This window comes from Onychostoma macrolepis, chromosome 10, assembly GCF_012432095.1.
Source record: "Onychostoma macrolepis isolate SWU-2019 chromosome 10, ASM1243209v1, whole genome shotgun sequence".
Classification (NCBI taxonomy): Eukaryota; Metazoa; Chordata; class Actinopteri; order Cypriniformes; family Cyprinidae; genus Onychostoma; species Onychostoma macrolepis.
In genome coordinates, this window is record NC_081164.1 from 22408101 (window position 1) to 22425829 (window position 17729).

Here is a 17729-nt window from a genome sequence, read left to right on the forward strand (position 1 = left end):
TTGAACTTTTTTTTTTTTTTCTTGGTTAGTGTTATTTATTTGTACATTTGACGATGAATGTCACTTTGAATATTTATTCTCATTTAAGTGTTATTTATTTGAACGTTTGGTGAAGATCAATGTGTTAAACGTTTGTTCTAGTTTAGTGTTATGTATTTGAATGTTTCTTTATTTGAACATTTGGTGAAGAGTTTAGCATTGTTTAACAATGTTAAACAATGTGTTGCGTTGAGCGTTTGTTCTTGGTTTGCGTTATTTATTTGAACGCTTTACAATGAACGTCATGTTGAATATTTGTTTGTTTGTTTTGTTTGTTTTATTATTTGACAAAATGTAAAACATAATACAAAAAAGTCCAAAAAGACTAGTTCATACACATTTCAAAACTGTCGAGGATAAAATACACTAAAAAGCCTTCGGCTTATTTCCATTGTGGTCCTCTATATTAAAAAATGGACGAACAAATCATAAATGGAATGCAATCCACATCAAGTTCAGAAACTCACCACATAAACTCCAAAACATCAATGATAAAATAACCATTTTTTAACTTCCTTCTAAAACTACTATCAACTTGTATCTCTTGGATACACCCAGGTAATTTATTCCATGCAACCGAGCTAGTAAATAAAAAAGACTTTCTTCCCATTTCACTCCTAAACCTACAAGGATAAATATCATTACTACTCGCCCTTGTAGAATGACAGTGAACCTCTCTTACAAATACATAATAATCTAACAGATACTTTGGAACCATTTTCTTTAATATCTTAAACACCATCACTAGTTTTAAAAAAAGTTACCCTTTTTTCGACCTTTAAAAAACTAATTTTCCTATAATGTTCATCTCGCAAATGCATCAGTGGATGTACTTTCAAAATAACCCTACACAACTTATTTTGAGCAGTCTGCAATTTATTTTTTAATTTCTTTGAAATGCCGCTATACCAAAAAACTGCAACATAATCAAACTGTGACTGCACTAATGCACCAGCCAACATTTTTAAAGTTACAGTATCTAAAAAAGCCTGTCTTGCTAAAAATTTTATTCGATTACAAATTTTAGAGTGAGCTAAAGCAGCCATCTTTTCTCCTGTCAAATTACTATCTAACACACAACCCAAATATTTTACTTCTCGTTTAGGTGTAATAATTTGATCTCCAACCTTTACCTCTAATCCAAAACTTTTTTTCAATTTAGCAGCCGAGCCAAATAATATAACTTCAGTTTTCCCCAAATGTAAAGACAGTTTATTATGGCAAAACCACTTGGAGACCCCTTGAATCTCTCTCTACTTAATTCTATTTCAATATCTTCCTTCCTCTCATGAGACACAATTATTGCTGCATCATCTGCATATAATGAAAGTTTATTTGAACAGGCCATTTTTAAATCATTAATATATAATATAAAAAGTAAAGGACCTAATACACTCCCTTGCGGAACCCCATATGAAATAGTCAAACAATCCGAAAACACCCCATTTAAATCTACTATTTGATACCTATTTTCAAGGTAAGACTTAATCCATTTACAGGCCATATTACTGAAACCCATCGCTTTCACTTTTAAAAGCAGAATACTGTGATCAACTGTATCAAACGCTTTTGCAGATCTAACAGTACCATTCCACTTAACTTCTTGTTTAAGTGTTATTTATTTGAACGTTTGTTGAAGAGTGTTGCATTGAGCGTTTGTTCTTGGTTAGTATTATTTGAACTTTTGGTGAAGATCATTATATTAAGTTTGTTCTTTTTGTTTAGTGTTTTTTTTTTTTATTTGAATGGTTGTTTATTTGAACATTTGGTGAAGATCATTGTCTTAAACGTTTGTTCTTGTTTAGTGTTATTTATTTGAATGTTTGACAATGAATGTCACATTGAATATTTATTTAAGTGATATTTATTTGAACATTTTGTGAAGATCATTGTGTTAAAAGTTTGTTCCTTTTGTTTTAGTGTTATTTATTTGAACGTTTGACGAAGAACGTGACGTTGAACATTTCTCGGTTACGTGATATTTATTTTAGCGTGTGGTGAAGAGCATCGCTTTGAGCGTTTGTTCTTGGCGGTTTGCACCAGGTGTCTGTTCAGCAGTACAGCAGCTGCCCTTCCAACCCTGGATTAATGCAGGACAGAGAGGGGGGATACACACGAGCCCGTCCCGTCCGGCAGAATCCAGTCTATTCTTCTCTTTCTTTCTTTCATTCTTTCTTTCTTTCTTTCATTGGGCTGAATGTAATGGCACAGACTGCCAGGCTGACAGAGCAACGGCCCAAAAGAAACGGCCCTACAGGTGGTGGGCACTGCGCGAGTTTAGCATATTGATCCTTTCACATGGACTCGTACAGCAGCCTCTCGGAGAGAGAAAGACGCTCTATTTACACTGTGCCATGGCGCTTTACAAAACAGGCTTTAGGGCAACACATAATGGGCTCCTTTGCCTGAGCTTGAAGGGCCACAAAGGACAGGGAGAAGAAAAAAAAGGTTTAATGTGAAATTCTGATGCCTTTTTTTTTCTTTTTCTTTATTCATCGTCGCACATGATGATGCTAGACTGAGTAATTCAAAGGTACAGTGGATTTTTGAAAGATGCAGGATGCTGAAATTGGTGCCATGGCCCATAAGAAAATTAGTTTGAATCATATGAAGATGTATAAATGCCCAGTGGGTTTGCTTATTTATTTAAAAAACTGATAATTGTGAATTGATCTTATTTTCCTAATCTGCTTAAATATTTTTGCTATATTGGTTTGGGAATCCACTTCATTTTTAATATTATTTTTTATTTTACTTTGTCATTTATTTTATAAACGCTGGAAATAGTCAAATAAATCAACAATATATTATATTATACAATCATTTATTTCCATTGAAAAACAAATTTTTATAGTTTATATATTAGTCTTAGTTTCTTAAAATGCAAACTTATAGCATTTTTACTTAAAAAAAAAAAAAAACCTAAGAATTGTATAATTAGCTTGTTTTCCTTTTAAAAAATATTTTTTAATTTTAATTTTATTTTTTAAGTATAGGATGTAAAATATGAAATGTTTTCCAAATATACACTTCAAACAAAAAATTTGGAAAGATATTAATACTTTTATTCAGTAAGGATGTATTAAATTGATCAAAAGTGAGTTAACACATTTATATTACAAAAGATTTCCATTTCTAATAAATACTGTTCTTTTGAACCTTCTATTCATCACAAAATCCAGAAAAATATATCACAGTTTCCATAAAAAAAAAAAATGAAGCAGCACAGCTGTTTCCAACATTGCCAATAATCAGAAATGTTTATTGAGCAGCAAATCAGCACATTAGAGTGATTTCTGAAGGATCGTGTGACACTGAAGACCGAAGAGTAATGATGCTGAAAATTCAGCTTTGATCACAGAAACAAATTGCATTTTAAAATGTATTGAAATGGAGACCAGCTATTTTAAATTGTAATAACATTTCACAATATTGCTGTTTTTACTGTGTATTTCATCAAATAAATGCAGCCTTGGTGAGCAGAAGAGACGAATACAATACAATAGTGTGTTTTGTTTATTCTTCCTCAAATTGATTCCTCAAAAAGAATCTTCAACAGAAAAATGAATGGTTCTAAATCAGAATCATCATATTCCTCATGATTCCAGCATGTTTATGTGAAACTCCTGCAGTGTTTAAAATGCAGCGACTGTACCTGCTCCACGAAGTCTGGCCTCTAGGTACAACATTTTTAATCAGGAACTGTCAAGTGCATTTGATTAACATTAATGTGTCACATGGGTCGGCCCCCCCGCCATATGTATGCAGATTCACAGAGGGTCCGAGCGGCCCCAGCCGCGCTCCGGCACATTCATCACTGTCACGTTGTGTTAGTTTTGTGTGTGTGTGTGTGTGTGTGTGTGTGTGTGTCGGAGACAGCAGTGGGTCTGATGAAGATCACGCTTGCCGTCCCTCGCCCTCCTTTAGGTGCTTAAGACAATGCAGTGAGGTCTGATAATACAACGGTAATACTGGGATGAGTGCTCACCTTTACTCACCATGACCTGGATATTAATATTTCACTTAAGGAAGAAATGTCTTTTGTCTTGAATGCAGAATGCAGTTGCCTTATGTGCAGTTGAGATTGCATTTATCAGATAATTCAGAAATGTTGTAATTATGAACTTTGCCAGCCGTTGAAAGGAGCATTTAAAGTGGGCGTGCCCAACCAGACTGGAGGAGAGGATTTGAAAAATAAGAGGGGTTGATGTCTGCCAGTATCATTGAGATTGTAATTTTTTGCTATTATTTTGAATTAGATTTTATTTTTATATATTTTTAAGAACAGTATTTTCTAAGTCATTTAATTTTAATATTAATTAAAAAATAACATTAATTGAAAAAAGATATTAAAAAATATTTTGTATGTTTTGTTTAAAGTTGGTGTTGAAAAATAAATTGAAAATAAGCCTTAAAATAGTAATTAGTAAAAGTGTTAGTAATTTAGAAATTGGGAAAGTTTTAGTCATTTTGCTTTTGTCATTTTAATTAGTTTTTTAAATGTAAATAAAGTGTAATTACACTAATTAATCCTATAAAGCCTGGCATGAAATAACAATCCAAAAATAAAAAACAAACAGGCTTATCAGTAAAGGTTTGATTTTGTCGCTCATTTAGAGGCCTTTTTTATTTTATTAATATTTTAAATATGAATAAATTAGTAAATGTTATTAACAATATTATTTATTAAAGTACTTTGAAATTAACTAACTAATACCATGTAAATACTATAGTATATGAATAGAGTAATCATACAGTACTATGGTTTTATAATTTTGCCACCAAAGTCCCATATTCATATTTCTATGATTTTTCATTTCTATATATTTTGTGATTACCAGATAAGATTTTTTTAAGAGATCGCTTACAAAGAAGAATTTTTAGGCAATATATATTTTAGATTTTTAAGAGTGTACCATAACTATAAAAGTTCTATATGAATTTTGAAATCACAATTGAAATTGCCTGATATTCACAGGTTCTTCATGACCCAAGTGAATCTGAGGCTAGGAGACGTCCCATCTCTATTTCAGGATATGGTTATAGTCAGTAAGTGTTTGGCACCTCAGGATCAATGTGTAAGTGTAAAGTACTCTTGGCACGTTGTCATGACGACCAGCTACACATTAAAGCCCATAATCTGTAAGCTCATTAAAAACGAGAGTAGCAATCTGAAGCAGTGCTGCAGCTGCAGGTGATGCGGTTGCAGGTGCGGAGCTGGTGAATCCTCTGTGTCTCTGCACTAAACCTGCAATGAAACGCATGCAACAGACCGCCTCCGGCCAGATCACGGCTCAGGGAGGGGCTGAACGTCTCAAATTGCTCTGTGAAGAATAAATGGGCATGTTTGAGAAATCAGTGGCAACACCTTTTTATTGCAGCCCAATCCCACCCTCCACCTCCACCTCCCCCACCCGCAGCGCTCGGGGAGCCGTTGCCATGGCGATCCGGTATTCCGACTAATGTATGGATGTGGAAGTGGAATTCCTGGAGACAGTGAGGAGCTCTTGAGCTACAGCTCTCTTACAAACCAGTCTGAGCTCAGATCTCTCCCTCTGAACTTACAAAACACTAGCACAGTAACACACCACACTAAAGAATTCAATTCATATTTAAATATATATTATACACCTCTAAAATCAGAGAATTTAACTCACAAAATTGAAATCTATAATAAATATACTACTCTATTTTTGATATATATATATATAAATATACACACTGCCGGTTTTTAATGTTTTTTAAGGGAGTCTATTCTGCTCATCAAGACTGCTGATCATATGCTGATTTATGAGTGTTGAAACGGTTGTGCTGCTTCATATTGTTTTTTGGAACGTGATACTTTTTTCTTTGATGAATACAAAAAGAGCAGCATTTGTTCAAAATATAAATCTTTTCTAACAATATAAGTCTACTATGATGCACTATGACTTTTTATTCATTTAACACATCCCTCCTGAATAAAAGTATTAATTTCTTTAAAAAAAAATTTACTGACCCCAAACTTTTGAATAGCATTGTATATTGTAATACAACATTTATTTTTTTAAATAAATGCTGTTCTCTTTAACTTTTTATTAATCATTAGGGTTTAATCAATTAATCAATCCTAAAAAAATATCACAGGTCCCAATTTTCACAAGCTTTACATATTTTACATTAATAAGATTAAAAAAACAGCACCATTGTGTTAGTTTACTATCTGTTAACAAGACTGTATATATATATATTGTATATTTAGAGGCAGTACACCTTGGAAGCCAATGGATTGTGTAATTGTTTTTTTTGTTGTTTTTTTAAAGAACAGTATTTTCGAAGTCATTTAATTTTAATGTTAACTTAAAAAAATAACATTAAGTTTTAGTAATCTTCCAAAAAAAACAAAAAACAAAACACTGTACTGCACAACATTCATTGATTTAATGCTGTTGCCAAAGTACCAGATTTATTATTGTGAATATATAATTCCTAAAACTAAACTAAACCTTAAAAATAATCTCAAAATGATATACACATATTTAAAGAGAATTCTTTGGACTAATATTTTTACTAAAATTCAAATGAAAACCTCTAAAAAATAAATTAATTAACAAAAAACTATAATTGTGTCTATCAATGATTCTAAAATATCACTGCGGTGCATTATAAAAACAATATAATAAAACTACCAATGTTCATTAACTAATTCATTAATTACATCAACTGTTCCAACCATGAAATATAGTTCGTTATCCTAACTGTAAACTACCGTACTGCTTTCTAGGAAATTATTATTAATTACTTCAACTGATGTGCAATTGGCCATCATAAAACTCATTTGAACTCTAAAGCCTCGTTTGAAGCTCTTGGCAGAAGTTGATTGTGTCTTTTATCATATTACTAATCTGCTTTACTTGTAAAACTAACACACAGACTCCTGTGGAGTGTTGCTTTCTTTTACAGTGTTCAAACGAGGCTCATCCGAGAGTTTAGAAGCGTTTAATGCGGAAGCTGCATTAATGCGATGGTCTCCCGCTCCAGCATTAGCTCAGCAGATCTGATCTGCCACCGCCGGCTACATCAAGCAATTAAATATTAATAGAGCATCTAACGCGTCCTCTAGGTAAAACACACACAGGATCGGGTTCTACGATGAATAATGGAACGCAATCGTCGCAGATTACTCTCAAAGACTAGAAGCAGCACAGTTTCGTCCAAGTGTTTACATTTTAATAGATGCTTTCAGGTCCATTTCTGTTCACAAATACATTTGATTGATTACACTGACAGCAATGAAATGTTAAAAGTGCAAATGTGGACAAAGGCGTATATCATCGGTGACGGCTTGTGATGAGGTTAAGAAACGTTCCCTGCACACGATGACGTGGTTTACACCAACAAACAATCAATGTCAATGGATTCACACACAGAACACAACAAGCGACTTGATTGTCAGTGATGATGCAAATCAATTAAAACACTAATTAAACAGATACAACTTCAACATCTGCCATATTGTCACAAATATCCGACGCACATATATATATACACACAAATGAACTATAGCTTCTATAATCTATTGTTGCTATACAGCTCAAATAATCTCTTATCTTTGAGGAAAATGATTCGTAAGACTAAAGCTTTTGTCTGTAATGTGTAGAGATGATTTGAAATCTATTCACTGATAGCGAGTAAAACTACGACAGCATATGAGGAACAGCAACTCTACAGCAAATCTTTCTAGTGAAGGTAATACTCGCAGTTCCATATTTTTTGTGCACTATGAAATTACATCTTCAGTGTTTTATAAACACATGCAAAATGACACCAGATATTCCTTTAAGTCAGTAAACTATATTTTCTTTTTGGGTTGAAGATCCCTGTTAGGAGTAAAACACAAACGACATCTGAGTGAATCTCACAAAAACACATTCAGCTCATGTTTCACCCTAAAATCAAAATTATATTTTAAATAAAGAAAATAAAAGCCTATTTTCAGGAGCATTCAGATATTTTGGATTATTATTTGCACAATTCTCATTATCGTAATGCACTCGTTTTTTTGTAATTCTCATCATTTTGTGTAATACAGTCATTTTTGTTGTATTACGTATAGCAAAATGAACAATGTGCACAAGGCAAAAATGTTTTTTTCCTATTTTCATAAGCATTGAGATATTTTGCAGTATGTTATTTGCATTATTTGTGCCAAGCATGCATTTTCCCCCACAATTCTCATTTTTGGTTATATTATAGTAAAAAATTATTATATATATTTTTTTAATTAACACAAATTAAAGGCAGTACAACATATACCACCATGTATAAAATTGACATTTTTGCATTACATTAATGAGAAGTTGCATTAAAAATGTGCTATGCACAATGTCACAGTGCAAGAAAAAAAGTAAACATTATGAGAAGCATGAAGATATTTTGCATTATTTCTCAGTACTGTAATGCATTCAGACATTGTACTATTTTTTCACATTCATTTTCTTCATTAAAATAAACAAAAATTAAAGGCAGTGCAACAAATACCACCATGATGTATAAATGTTAATTAGTGATATTTTGCATTATATTAATGTGAAATTTTGTTTAAAAATGTGCTATGCACAATGTCACAATGCACAAAAAAAAAAAAAGAAGCCTATTTTAAGGAATGTTGCATTTTGCATTATTTTTTATCTGTATTATTGATATTATTCTAGCCAAGCAAGCTGTTTTACCGTAATGCATTCAGATACTATTTCTTTGCTATACAATCATTTTTGTTGTATTATAGTAAACAAAATGCTGTAATTCTTCTTTATTTAAATCAACTAAATAAAGGCAGAACAATAAATACCAACGTAATGTATAAATATTTAGTGACATTTAAGCTTAAAATAACAAGAAATCATGTTTAAAAATGTGCTATGCACAAAATATTGAATCATCCTAAAAATAGACAATTTTCTTGCAAAACTATAATTCTCATACTTGACAGCTTTTGTGAGATTCACCCATTCAGTGCCGAACATGACATACAGACGAGATACAACGTACAAACACTGATGTATTGCATAACACAGGTCATTTGCTGACGGCACGTAATCTACAGTGCAATCTGTGCCATAGTCTTAGAAATGGCTTCCTGGGTGACGCGACTAAACCCAGAGATTCAAGTAGAGTTAAAGGATGTATTTCTACGCATGGAATGTCAAAATTCTCACACGAACCATCATGGCAGATGCCTTAAAGGGAGACTAGAGGACAAACATGCAGCTTTTGGAGTACAGCGGATCACTAGAGAGGCCCCGAGGCAGCTGGACAGGAAGTGACACGCCTGGAGGCCGCCATCGGGGCCAATCAGAGCAGGGGATTTATTCTGATCTATAAAGTGCTCGTCATAAAGGATTGTAATAGACTGATAATGACTACTGATCTCAAGCGGAGGCCGGTGAAGAGAAGTCAGTCCGGTCTCAGTATGGGATCTGGTTCTGGTAGAACTGCAGTATGTCGTAGGTTTTGCTCCTGTATCAGAGAAACACAGAGTTTCACCATTAACGGTCACAATAAAACCCTTTCTTTGAATATTACGTGACAAGGTGATGTTTGTTACCTGCTGCTGAGGAAGCAACGCTCGATGACTTTAATCATGAAGGCCGCAGCTTCCTTCTCACTCATGTTGGGGTTGAACCTTTGCCTGCCGAACACAATACAGCAGGGTTATTATCGTAAAACTATCAAAAACGTTTTTGTTCATTACTGAAATACAATACAATATAAATATTAGAAAAAAATTCTGAAAATAAATTTATCCTAAACAGTAATATTAAAATAAATAAATAAATAAATAAATGAAAATGGCAAAAGCACATTACAAAATTAGTAAAAAAAAAATGTAATTGAAAACTAAAAATGTAAAAATAAAAGTTAATTCAAAATATTAATAAAAATATAATACAATACAAATAATACAAAAATAACACTGATGTACAGCGGTCAATGTTTAAGAGGAAGAAACGACAGATCACAGATTATGACTTAATATTCAGCAACACACTTCAGGAGTTTGATCGTCTGTCCTCTGAAGCACGGCAGCCCCGTGTCGAGCATCAACGTCACCAGTGAGACGACAGCATCCATGTATGGCCTGAAATAAATACATAAAACACACATAAAAGGGTTTTATAAAGCGCAAAAACAGACATGAAACTTAAAATCTAATTCTAACCAGCTAGTGACAGAAAACCAGTGTTATTACAGTATCAATGAGATGCTATTATAATTTTTATCAATATTTTGAATTAGCTTAAATTTTTTTTTAATTAAAATGAAATATTTTATATTATATAATATTATTTATATTTTTAAATCATAAATTATAATTTATAATTATTTTAATTTAGTTGTTCTTGTCTTTTTATTAGTTTTTTACATATATGTTTAATACTGTTTTTTTCAAATTCAGTTTTGGTTCAACTAAATGAAAATGAGAAATGTTATGAAATGAAATAAAATAATTTAAAGCTTTTCTTCATATTTTATTTTATTTCCATTAAATGTTTATATTATTTCAAGCAATGAAAATGTTTTATGGTTTCAGTTTTATTTAACAATAATATCCCCTGCAAAGGACACCCTATTCAGTCTTAAAATATTGGGGTGGTTAGCAGGGGACAGAATCCGCACACAGAGGGCAATCAAAATCCTCCCAAATCCTTCCCAGACAGCCTCCTGTGTCCACACGTCTGACCTAATCCATCATCTCTGAGGATGCTGAAATATTGAAGAGCGGCCGTCTCACCTTACTGCCAGGTATCCGCGCACACACATCTCCATGAACCATTTAAAGGGAGTGGCCTCCATCTTGCCGCCCATGATCATCACCATCTCGTCGGTCAGCTTGATGTCAGGCTCCCAGCCCAGATTACCCCCCGGAGAACTCTCAAACATGAAGCCGAAGTCTAGAAGACACAAAAATACGGAAAACACAAACCCACAGTCATTTAATTCATCCTTTTTTAAAAGTTTTCAAATGTAATCAAAAAAGAAATAAAATTTAAGTTTATTTATTTATTATTTATTTAATAATTAATTAAATAATGTATCTATTTATTTATTAAGTTTAACTTGAGTTTTCATTGCAAGAATGGAATAATTAATGGGTTATAAGATTAAAATTTTCCTTGTTTGATGTACTATAGATATACCGTTAAAAACATTAATACGTAGTGGACAAAAACAAAAAAGATTAACACAATTTTTTTTTTTTTTTTTTACAATCATTCCACATTTAAAAAAAAAACTTAAATTTTATTATTTAAATTTTACATTTATAATTAAATGTAATTTATTAAAATTTAAGTTCATATAACATTTACTTAATTAAAAAAATTACTTAGTTTAAGTTTAATTTGAGTTATTGCAAAACTGAATTGCGTACTAGAGGATATTACAGAAATAAAATATAAAAATATAAATATTAGTTGAAAATGGGGAAGTCGTGGCCTAATGGATAGAGTCGGACTTGTAACCCAAAAGGTCGCGGGTTCGAGTCTCAGGTCCAGCAGGAACTGTAGGTGGGGGGAGTGAATGTCCAGTGCTCTCTCCACCCTCAATACCATGACTGAGGTGAGACCCTTGAGCAAGCACCGAACCCCCAACTGCTGCCCACTGCTCCGGGTGTGTGTTTGTTCATTACTCATTGCTGCATGTGCACTTGGATGGGTTAAATGCAGAGCACAAACTCTGAGTATGGGTCACCATACTTGGCCACACGTCCTGTCCTGTCCTGTCCTGTCCTTTCCTTTCCTTCCCAAAACTTACACCAAATACAAATTTTAAATGTTGCCTTGGCAACTAACTGAAATAAGTTTAGGATGAAGCAAAAAATTTTATAAATAAAAGCTAAAACTGAACTAAAACTAAAATTGAAATGAATTAGACCTAAAAAGGATTATTTAAAAAGAAACAAAGAGGACATTTTCATTTCTTAAATGTACAGTAGCAAAAATGGCTATACCAATAAAATGGTAAGAAAAAAAGGGAGGAAAATAGTCAAATAATCTAAATCATGGCGCCAGAAACCATGACTATGAGTGGATTTTGAGGGAAAAATAAAATGCTACCAAAGAATGCGGCATCTTTAAGTTAAGCTAGTTTGGTTTAACCCGACTGACCGATGTGGATGAGATGGCCTTTGCTGTCCAGCATGATGTTGCCGTTGTGTCGGTCTTTGATTTGTAACAGGAAGAGCAGAAGACTGTATGCGGCCATACTGCGGATGAAGTTATAACGAGCCTTAGAGAGAGAGAGAAATTACACAAGATGCTTAAGAAATAAATGATCAGACATATCAGCTTTCTGTGCAAAAAGCAAAAATATCTGAAGCACGTGTCTGTCACCTTCTGGAAGGCCAGTGTGGACTCGTCCCCGTACTGGTTCCTGAAGTATTCGTACATACCAATATCAGTCTGCCGGCCGAGCTGATCGCGGGACTTACAGTCCGGAATACATTCAATCACGCCACACTGAAAGAACCAAACAGGAAATCCAGGTAAGCAGAACTTCAGCAGGTCAGGAGCATGACATCTGACAGGAAGCTAAAATGACACTCACTCCAGGAGCTGTGGCCACCACCCGGTACGGGAACACAAACAGGTCCAAACCCACCAGCTGAAAGATGTTCTTGAAGAGACCGATGATCTGGAGGGCGAGCATGTCCTGATACCAGAGAAACAAAATTTATAAATCCATTTAATGATGAATATTAACTCAAAACACATCAAGATCAAATTTCACCCCAAATTCAAAATACAAAAAAAAAAAGAAAAAAAAAAAGGCTTTTAACTAAATTACAGTGCTAAGTATACACTACTGTAATGTAATATGCATTACTGTAATGTTTCAGATGTATTATTTTACACTGAAAAAATATAATATAATATAATTATTAACATATCTGATGTACAAAATAATTATAAACATTTCCTTACAAAATGCTAATTATGATTATATTTAAATTTAATCGAATTATTAACCACATTTTAACCAAAATTGATTTAATATGATGTACAAATGTTCTAAAAATTATTTCTTTTTTTTTTGGAGTGAAATATATATAATTTCTTATTTCTTTCTCTAATTTTGCAGTGAAGCACGAGACAGACTTTAGAGATTTCATGAGATTCCCTCATTTACATTAAGTAAATTTCCCATGATACTGACCTGTCTGCAATCATCGCCCACTTTAAAGATGGCCGCCTGCCAGCAGATCTTTTGAGCCACCTCTGAATTCTCATCACCTTCATCCTGAGAGTCTGACAGACAGCGCAGACCTGCAGACACACAGACAATGGGCCGCTTATAGTCATACAGAAACTGCATGTATACTGGAACCGCTGCAAGTTGATAGTGTATGAAAGGTCATGTGCGACTTACCCTCTTTTTCAAGCTCGCTAACTCCACACCTCTTCACTTTGAATTTCGCCAGATAAGGTGCTTTGGCAGCGCTGTAAAATCAGGCTAATGTTAATGAGCTCATAAATCACATGTGAAATGTAAACTGATTAAACTGATGTGAACAGGTTTCTGGTGAGTCGTGATGTTTGGTGATACCTCTGCATGGGTGTTCCTGACTTGTAGTCGATATCGAGGACGATAGCTTCTGGATTGCTTGGCAAATAGCATCCTGATTACAGTGTTAGAAAAGTCATACGCAGATAAAAAAATAAAAAAAAATAAAAAAATACCCAAGAAATATTTTTAGAGCTCAGTTACTTTTATCACAAATAATTATTCAGATTTATCTTAAATTGACGATTGCTAACCTGGCTGAACTTTGATTTCTGACAGCGCCTTCAGACACGCTCTCTTCCTCTCGTCTCCTTTAGGAACAGGCCTGAAAACAAGAATGGCATGCTTTCATTTCTGTTCACTTGACTTACAGTACATTCAAAATATATTTTATGTAAAGTAAATGAAGCTTCTCTTCCTTATTTTATCTAGTCATAATAATACCTACAAAATACAACCAAATAATTTAACTAATACTGTGTAAATTTTGTTTTGTTCACCTTATAGTAATGAGAATCATTTTTTGTCATACAGTGCTCAACTTTTGGGGAAATGTGGCATTATTTTCACAACAATTAAACACAATGCAAAACATCTTCTTCATAATTTTCTTTGCAAACATGTAATTTCTAATTCATTCCTCTTAATTTTGTGGCAAAACATGACCTGGACTCAACAGGTTTCATGAGATTCACCCTTTATTAAATAATTAACCCTTAATTAAATCATTTTTAAATAAAATTTTAAACTAAAACGTTTTAAATTAATTTTTAAATTAAATTTGTTTAGAGACGGGTGATGATTTTAGGCATTAAAAGCACACTTCATATGTAAAAGCTGCTTTTTTTGTAGTTATGTCAAGCTCTAGTTATATTAGATAGAAATTGCTATTTGTGAGCAAAAAATTAAAAACTTGCAAATCACAAATGCCTGGAAAGTTATGACAAGTCATGTTTTATTTGAAATTTTTATTTCAGAATTTAAAGTGAGTTTATTTTGACATTTATTATTCAATTAATTACTAGCTTTTCATTAACTACAAAACCTATTTTAATCAAATTTATATTTTAAGATGCATCCTTGAGGTATAACACAATCCCAGAATGCACTGCAAAATCAGTAAATAAATAATGGCAGATGGAGTTGAAGGAAATTATATATTTAAAAAATGATTTCTAATAGCTCCTTTATGTAGTTCAATTTCAGTTAGGACGTTACCTATGAAAGCAACTGCCTTTGCAAGCAGTCAATGTAGAGGCAGTTCGCTAGTGTTTGGAAGAGAGCTCATATGTAGTAGAAATATCACTGGACATACTTGATAATGGCGGAGACGTTGGTGATCTTGTTGAAGAAGTCAAACTCGCGCTGGTAGAAGTCTTTAGCGGGGCCTGACAGAGAGTGTGTGATATCCTCCACCATCTGCTCCAGAAGCTCACCGATGTCCGCTGAAGCACAACACAAACCCAGCACTCCATAAACACTCTTGACATCCCACGCAATAACATCTAATATCATTCTACAGTGTGTGCAGAATTATTAGGCAAGTTGATATTCTGGTCATATTTTTTTTCCAAGAACATTTTACCAATTCCAAACCACATCAATCTTAATAACTACTACTGATTTTGTATTTAATCATTTCTAAGTGATATATAATTGTCCATGAAGGCTGAAAAAGTAAAAAACTCCTTATTTCAGGTGTGCAGAATTATTAGGCAGGTTTTCTTTTACAGATAAAAAATGAGCCAAAAAAGAGATTGAACTCAAGAATAAAAGTAAAAAAAATTATTAAAATGCAATGCTAATGCAATAATAGAATTAGCAAAGTTAAGGCATGACCATTGGGCAGCGAAATGCTCATTGGGTCAGCACGGTCAGAAAAAACAGGTGGAGAAGAAACCGTTAACTGCAAAAGAATTAAGAATTAATGTGAAGAATTAGGTGAGAAACCATCAGGAACCATTTAGTCTCCAGCACCATCATTTTCCAGAACTGCAACCTTCCTGGAGTTTCCAAAAGTGAACTGTGCCAGGTTCTCAGAGACTTTGCTTGGGTAAAAAATTCTTTAAAATGACCCTCACTTAATAAGAACAACATGCTGAAGTGTTGCGAAATACTGTTTTTAACTACAGCGAGTAACTGGACGCATTCAGACTGAACTCTGCAGCCGGTTACGTACGATCTTTCTGATGGCCCTCCTCGTCCAGATAGATGTTGGTCTTCATGTTCCATATGAACTGATGAGCGAGGAGCTGGGACTTCTGTGCGGCCCACAGGATGTACTCACGCACGTAACCCATCTGTCAAAAATGCCAGCAAAGACGTTAATACCAGCCCAGGGCTGTGTGAGTCAGATGAAACCACTGTTGTGTTAAGAAAAAGGGTTCAGGAAAGGTCACAGTTCACTCTTCCTCACCTTGTCATACCGCAGTGCTTGAACGATTTGAGGAATGTAAAACAAAATGGCATCCTGTAAAAGAAACGCAAGTCAGGAATCACAGAAACATAATGGACATAATTACACACGAGGAATAAAGCAAGATGAGGATAACTGTTATAACACATTTGTGGAGTTTCAATCATAAACACCTTTCAAAACACCTCCCTTTGTGTTCCATAGAAGAAAGAAAGCCATACGGGTTTAAAACGATACGAGTGTCATTTTTTTTTCCATGATCAAAATTGTGAAAGTCTAATTACGTCAGTGGAAACTGTAGCTAAATGCTGACAAATATCTGATATTGATTGACAGCAAGTTAATTGCTCAGCTGAACCATGAAGCAGGACATTTTAAAAGCATGATTTCTCGATGTGGAAAAGTCATGGGAATTGATATTAAAAATATGAAAATGTCAATGAAACATTTTACGAATATATATTTTTTTCTAGTTATATCAAGCTCTATTGTATTTCATTACAGTAGAAATTTCCATTTGAAAAGCATGATTTCTACACCTAGAAAAGTCATGGAAATTAATATTAAAAATGTTTTTAAAAATATTAAAAATTCAAGTTCAAAAATATTTTATTGGGTAAAAATTGCTTTTTGAAATGTGTGATTCCTAGACCTGGAAAAATCATAAGAATTAATATTTAAAATATTAAAAAGTTAAGGAAATGTTTATAATTATTTTTTTTCTTTTCTATTTCCATCAGCTCTAAAATATTTTATTTATTTGAAAAATGTAATTTATAGACCTGGAGAAGTCATGGGAAAGTCAAGTATTTTTTTCTAGTTATTTCAAACTAAAATATTTTATTGGGTAAAAATTGCAATTTTAAAAGTGTGATTTCTAGACCTGTAATCTGTAATCACAAATGACTTGAAAAGTCAAGTAAATTCACTTGTAATAAAAAGTGTAAACCCTTACAAACATTTAGTTATTGAAACTTTTTATGGAATTTAATTATTTGAATAATTTATTAAGCTATTTTTATTAACTATTTTCACAATAAATGTAATTTTAAATATTTATATAAATTAATTTGAATTGTCACTCCTAGTTTACGTGAAAATGTAAAAAAACAAAACGTTTGAAAACAAACAGCTTTGTCATTGCAGCAGTGAAATAATGTCTTGGCAATGGGGGTCTTGGAGGGAGAAAGGTTGAGAACTGCTGGTGTAGAGGCAAAGACAGAGACAGTGACAGTAGCGCCGCCCTGCTGGTACGTACAGGAGGGAAGGAGCGCAGGACTTTGACTCCATACTGAGCTGTGAGCGGATGAGGAGGGTACATGCTGGAGAAGTACGAGAGGCCGGTGGGAGGATCTGCAGGAGCCCAGCACAGGATGTGGCTCAGCTCTGGAGAATCAGCATCAATGGTGTGCCACGTCACCAGGAACTATTGGGAAAAACATGCAACATTGAGAGTGATTTTTAGCACATAGTGGTACATAATGTCCTGTTGTGGTAAAACGGCTCTAACCTTCACTGCCTCCGGCACATCGCTGACAGCACCAGGATCCAGTCGAACCAGACGGGTCACTTCAGCAACAATGGCGTCTGCATTTTTGAACCTACAAAGCAAGAAAACAGGTCATACAGTGTCATCAAAACATGATCTTTGTACCAAAACCTCAAAACTGGACTGAAACCTCATTTTTCTAATCAACTGGTGCAGCACTCTAATAGGCAAAAATGCATT

At 33.6% G+C, this 17729-nt stretch overlaps 1 protein-coding gene across 1 annotated transcript in view; it reads right to left on the bottom strand.

Moving 5' to 3' along the window:
• Nucleotides 1-6656: 6656 nt before the first annotated feature.
• pi4kaa (phosphatidylinositol 4-kinase, catalytic, alpha a) overlaps nt 6657-17729 on the bottom strand; it is a 36877-nt gene continuing 25804 nt past the window's right edge. Inside the window, 16 exon segments of the mRNA XM_058789337.1 lie at nt 6657-9537; nt 9626-9709; nt 10070-10159; nt 10814-10973; nt 12189-12309; nt 12414-12539; nt 12628-12732; nt 13237-13346; nt 13450-13520; nt 13627-13699; nt 13839-13909; nt 14900-15029; nt 15764-15884; nt 16001-16054; nt 17259-17426; nt 17511-17601. Of these exon segments, the coding sequence (XP_058645320.1) occupies nt 9486-9537; nt 9626-9709; nt 10070-10159; nt 10814-10973; nt 12189-12309; nt 12414-12539; nt 12628-12732; nt 13237-13346; nt 13450-13520; nt 13627-13699; nt 13839-13909; nt 14900-15029; nt 15764-15884; nt 16001-16054; nt 17259-17426; nt 17511-17601 (1627 nt within the window). The 3' untranslated portion in view covers nt 6657-9485.